The sequence below is a fragment of the Chrysochloris asiatica genome, unplaced genomic scaffold (genome assembly GCF_000296735.1).
Source record: "Chrysochloris asiatica unplaced genomic scaffold, ChrAsi1.0 scaffold00001, whole genome shotgun sequence".
NCBI lineage: Eukaryota > Metazoa > Chordata > Mammalia > Afrosoricida > Chrysochloridae > Chrysochloris > Chrysochloris asiatica.
The window spans coordinates 53217159-53223037 of NW_006408519.1; the positions used below are offsets into that span (position 1 = coordinate 53217159).

Here is a 5879-nt window from a genome sequence, read left to right on the forward strand (position 1 = left end):
CCCCACTCCCACCGCCGCCGCCTCACAGGGCCCGGCCCGCGCGTCGCCCCGCAGCTGCCGCGGCCAGCGATCCCGGCGCAGCCGCCATCTTTGTTTTCGCTGCGCGGGGGGGCCCCCCCGCTGCCACCGCCCCCTCCGTCCTCCCGGTCACGTGAACGCGCGCGGGGCCAATGGAAGTGCCAATTGACAAGAAACGACACGGCAGTCAGAGCCAATGGGCGCGAGAGGTCGCGTGAGGGCCCACCCCTGAAGCTGGTGGGCAGGAAGGGGGCGGGCCCGCGGCGGCCGTGGTGGGGCGCGTACCTGGGGCGGGGTAGTCCTCGCGTAGGGCGAGCGTGTCTGGGGTCCGCTGGGCTGCTCCGAGACCTGCACGTAGGATTGTGCTGCGCCTTTGTCCCTAGGGTTCGGGCTGCCCGGCTCGCCAGATTGGACGGGCCTAAGCGAGCAGTCCCGCCCGGCACCCCTCTGTCTGTTGCGGGACAGGATGTGCTTCCGAGGGAAGCCATCGGAGGCACTGCCCCTGGGGAACCCACTGCTCTGCCCAAACCGGTTTCCTGACCCTGGAGGGGGGAGCTGAATAAGAGTCCATGGAGTAAAGTGAGAGTCTTGGGTAACTAAAAGTGGCTGACACAGGCCGCCGAGAAACTAGAGAGCAAATAGGTAGAAGTCGAGTCAGTTCAGGGACGGGATCTGGGTCTCTAGGAACGGCTATGGTACATGCCTCCCATCCCCCACTCCAGCCCATGAAGGTCACTGCCCCAGAGGGCTACCTGCCAAGCTGTGCAAGGATATGTCCCAAGAGAACAAAAGTATGTCTTCTCAGTCCAGAGGTTCTCCTGGTAGGTACCAGAGAGGCCCCATGCTGGTCCCAGAGCAGCTCTCCCTTTGCCCTAGGCCTTAAGTAGTTTACTGGAGGAACCCTCAATCCCTTCAAGAATGGGCAGATTCCATAATCCTGCTGAATCCCTACAGTTTATTGGAGACCAAAGTTTACTCGCACCCACAGCCATGTCCAGCCCAGAATCAGGCCCCAAAATGTGCCTCCGACTCTGTCCACCTTGGCTCTGGTCTAGGCAAGGCCCCCTCACATGGCCGGAGGAGGGGCAGTCCCAGGCTCTCTCTGTCCCATACCACATCAGGAGGAGGCCCCAGGTGTAGGTGGTGGTAGAGGGGGCGAGATGCAGTCAGGCACTAGCCTTGCCCTGTATCCCCTTACTCCCACTGCAGGTACTGAGCATGAAGAGCCCGACGGTAGGCCCAACTGCCCCCAGCCAAGGCCCAGCGGCAGACATCCTCTTTAGGCAGCAGCAGTTGATCGTCCTCCAGCCGGCTCAAGAGGCCAGCCACACCCAGCATCGCGCCGCCCCACATCCCATAAGTGTTGGCTGTGAAGACAGCAACAATGACGATGGTCACTGAGACCACCAGCACCACTGCCTGACCAGCCACCGATCGGCCCTCAGCGCCAAGGTGGTCCCCAGCCACTGCCAGCACCATGCCCCCTCCCAGGAGCAGGTTGGCAGAGGAGCGGTCCCCATTCACCCAGTGGAAATCAAAGGCCAGAAGGGGCAGGCTGATGACAGTGGCCACCCACGCTCCAGCGAGACCATCTTCATCTGTGCCCAGCCCTGGGGCCAGAATGGTGGCGGTGGCAGCCAGAGCCTGGAGCAAGAAGCCAGCAGCGGCTCCTCGACTTGCCTGTGAACACAGGGAAGGGAGGAGATGTGGAGAAGTGGCCCATGGCCACCCCTCTAAGCAGAAGGGTCTGGGGACTCATCGCCCTCCACCCCTCCCCAGTTGCAGGGAACTGGTCCTGAGGTTTTGGGGGGTACGGGGTGCCTGACCCTTCCCCATCTACTTACCTGGGCAGTGCACACAGCTGCATGCAGAGACACCACTCCAAGCACCAGGTGGGAGAGGACTGTCCCCCACTCTTGCCCAGATTTTGGGGTCATGGCAATAATGAGTTTGATGAGACTTCGGTAAGGGTATCCTCAACTTTGGAGAAAAAGAAAGCTCACAAGTCCAAGTTCTGGAGCCCCCTGTCTAAGTGTTGGACTAGGTGAAATCCTTAAGCTTCCAGGGCCCCGTGGCGACAGGGACACCGCAGTGGGGAGGACTCTAATTCGGCCTGGAACGAGTGAGGGAAGCGGCACGGGGTCTGAGCTGGGTGGGCGTGAACCCTGGGGTTCCGGAGACCACAGGGGAGGCAAGACGCGGGAGGCAGCGGGAGGCGGAAGGACGCGCCGACTTCGTCCCGGTGCCTGCGCGCCGGAAGGCCAGGCCGCGGCCCGTCCTCAGACCCGGGCCTCTGGGGCGTCGGTCGGCCTCGAGCAGTTTCAGACCCCGGGAAGCCGAGCCCGAGCCAGCTTGACAGGCAGGCTCCGCATTCCTGCTCCCGGCCTCAAGTGACTCGGGAGAGCGCGGTCACAGCACCGCCACCAACGAGAGGAGCGGAGGCTAGAGCGGTCGGGGGGAGGTGGGGGGGGCGGGTCCGAGCCGATTGGGAGTGTGGTACACAACTGGAACAGGGTCTTGTGTGGGTACGCGAGGCTCCCGGAGCGTAGGCTTTAGTACGCTGCAATGAACTGGTATTGGCTTACTATGCCAGAGATGACATATTGAAGAGGAACAACATCACATTGAATGTTAAGAGGAACACTTCAAAACATATACTGAAGTACAATGTTGTCAGTAATAGACTAATATCCATACATGTACATGCCGACAATTAACCCCAAAGATGAAGTTGAAGATTTGTTACCAACTTCTGGAGTTGATCAAATTTGCTATCAAGATACATTCATAATTCCTGGTGATTGAAATACGAAAGTTGGAAATGATTGGTATTTGGAAAATATGGCCTTGAATATTTTCCAATAGAAATGATGCCAGAGATTGCCTGATAGAATTTTCCAAGGCCAACTACCTAGTCATTGGAAAAACCTTTTAATCAGCAACATGATTGGCAAGTGCAAGTTGAAACTGAAGAAAATTAGAACAAATCCATGAAAGCAAAAATACCACCTTAAGTATACCCTACTTGAATTACTAAGTTAGTAGGATTTCATTGGATCCGGTGTGTGATTACTACTTAGGTAGAATAAATCATTCTTTTGCAGGATGTTTCCCTTCCCTTTTATTTATTTTAGTAACTGTAAATGAGTGAAGCTTCTTCCAAATTCGGTGATCTGAGTGTGCATAAATGTAATCTAGAACATCAGCAACTGCATTTATCATCGATTCTTCAATTTATGTTCAAATTTCCACAATGATCTTCAGATGTTTTAGTTAAACTGCCACTCTGAACATTAATTGTAAAAATTAAGTGTTAATTTAAAAGTAGTATGAAAGTTCCAGACTAACCAACACTGGGCCCATCTATAGTCAGGTTGAGGAGAGGGCTCCGTGGACAGCTATTGCTTCTGTCTCAACTTGGCCTCCTTTGGGCAAAGCAGCAATTTGGTAAGCAGCTCTCCCAGGAAACATTGTGTGTAGAGCTCATTGGCAGTAGCAAAGTCATTTATGTCAGCCAGCAACACACTTGTTTCTGCCACATTAGTGAAGCTACAGCCTGCAGCTTTCAGAATTTCACCCATGTAGTTAAGAGCTTGTTTAGGTGCTTCTACCACCCTTCTGGCACAAGCTGTCCTTTTGAAGGATCCATAGCTAATTGTCCCAAAATGTAGACGGTCCTATAGACTAACACAGCTTGACTGGAGGGACCAATGGCCTCTGGGGTTTCTCAGTGCTGATCACCTGATTAAGGACGACATGGCTAATCATTATGGCCATCAGTGAGTGGAAATAGCAAAGCCCTCACTATACCAGCCTAATTAACTTCTCACTGAACTCAGAGACTCTAGATCTTTAAAGGAGCAGATAGCCTCATCTTTCTCCTGAAAAGCAACTGATATTTTGAACCCAACTTTTCATTTAACAGTCCAATGCTTAACCCACTATGCCACCACAGCTCCTTAAACTACACTGAAGACATTGAAGAAAAGCAAGGCTCCAGGAATTGATGGACTACCAATATAGATAGGCAATAAACAAAAGCAGCACTGGAAGCACTCATTGGTCTAGGCCAAGGGATTTGGAAGACAGCTACCTGGCCAACCAACTGGAAGAGACAGATCCATATTTGTGCTCACTCCAAAGACAGGTAAGCCAACAAAATGCAGAAATTATTGGAATATATTAATATCACTTGCAAGTAACATTTTACTCAAGATAATTAATAAATGGTTGCACTGACTTCCAGCAAGATGGAAGACTCGGCAGACACACTACACAGACCCTGTACAATAAAGCTATGAGAGACCAAATAAAATGGACACAGATGAAAATTCTGGCACCCTGAAGTGGATTGCGTGCTGGGTTGTGAAGCTGAGCAGGAATGGAGAGAGAGGCGCCTGACTGGTGAACAGCTGGCCAGACTCTGCTCCATCATCTTGTCAACAGCTCTGGCAACACAACGAGGTTCAGCAGAACTGACTCACACAGGCTGACAAGCTCCCTGGTGACCAGAGGTGTGGCCAGCTCCCATCCTCATCCATCTCCAGTGTCTGGAGTCACATGGTTGGGAGCAGTGTGAGTTGGGGGCTGGCTGTGCCGCTTTGGTGCCTGGATTCAGGTGGGCTTGGCTCCAAACCTACAAAACTTACAGAGCCATAAGACCAGTATTTAACCAGTCACCCTGCCCCCAGCTTCCCTGTGGTCCTAGCTCCACCAAGGGCCCCCACTACTTCTGGATTGAGTGCCCTGAACATAGACAATACTGAGACCAATAGGAACTCCATCTAGGACCAGGAACTCTGCTGTCCCATCCCTTCCACACCCACCTTGTAAGGTCCTTGAATTGTAGAAGCCCCCAAGAGATTTCTCCCCTTTGGGTCCAACAACCGCACTATTGATTTTTTGAAATATGGCAACCCCACAATGCCCCAAAGACAGCAGACAATTTCAGCTCACATGAAGAAACAAGAGAGAACAGCTCAAACAAATGACCAAGATGCAGAGCCAGAAAACGTTCTCAAGAAGAAAACAGTTGGAACTAAGTGAAAAAGAATTCAAAAGAATGATATTTAGGTACCTTAAATGGACTGACAGAAAGATTGAAGAAAGCAAGGAGAACACAGAAAAAACTTTAGAAGAATTCAAGAAAACGCCATAAGAACAAATAGACAACATAAATGCAAATTTTGACAAAATCTTCAAATAGAAATACAGAAGATTAATACTAAGATTTCAGAAATGGACAAAGTAAGGGAAGAGGAGAAGATTTGAAGTCCTGGAAACCCAGATTAGTGAGCTTGAAGATAACTCTCTCAATACTAGCATGCTAGAAGAACAATCAGAAAAAAAGAAAGAAAAACTACAAGAATGCCTAAGAATTATGTGGGACACCATGAAGAAGAACGACTTATGGATGACTGGAATTCCAGAACAAGAAGAGACAATGAAAAGCACAGAGAAAATTGTCAAAGAGTTGTTGCAAGAACACTCCCCTAACATCACGAAAGCAAAGAAGATAAACATACAAGAAGCCGACAAACCCCAAACAAGATAGATCCCAAAGGAAAATCACCAAGACATATCATAATCAAACTTTCCAAAATCAAAGACAAGGAAAGAATCCTAAGAGCAGCTCAGGAAAAATGAAAAGTTAACTTCCAAAGGAGAGCCAATAAGACTAACTTCTGATTTCTCAGCAAAAAACATGCAGTCGAGAAGGCAATGGGGAGAACAAACAAGATGGCGGATCGGGTGGACGTATAGCAGAGAGCTCCGCCAACAACAACACAGAATACCCAACCAAGCAGGCTCAGGGGAAGGTCCCAGAACTCTGAACCACATATAAAGGAATACTTAGAAGG

The 5879-nt window shown here is 50.8% G+C and overlaps 1 protein-coding gene across 1 annotated transcript in view; it reads right to left on the bottom strand.

Moving 5' to 3' along the window:
* Positions 1–1955, bottom strand: part of CYHR1 (cysteine/histidine-rich 1) — an 11226-nt gene extending 9271 nt beyond the window's left edge. The window contains exons 1-2 of the mRNA XM_006830782.1: positions 1863–1955; positions 1543–1698 (exon numbers count right to left, since the gene is read on the bottom strand). Coding sequence (XP_006830845.1) covers positions 1543–1698; positions 1863–1955 — 249 coding nt within the window. The remainder of the gene's footprint in view (positions 1–1542; positions 1699–1862) is intronic.
* Positions 1956–5879: the final 3924 nt, after the last annotated feature.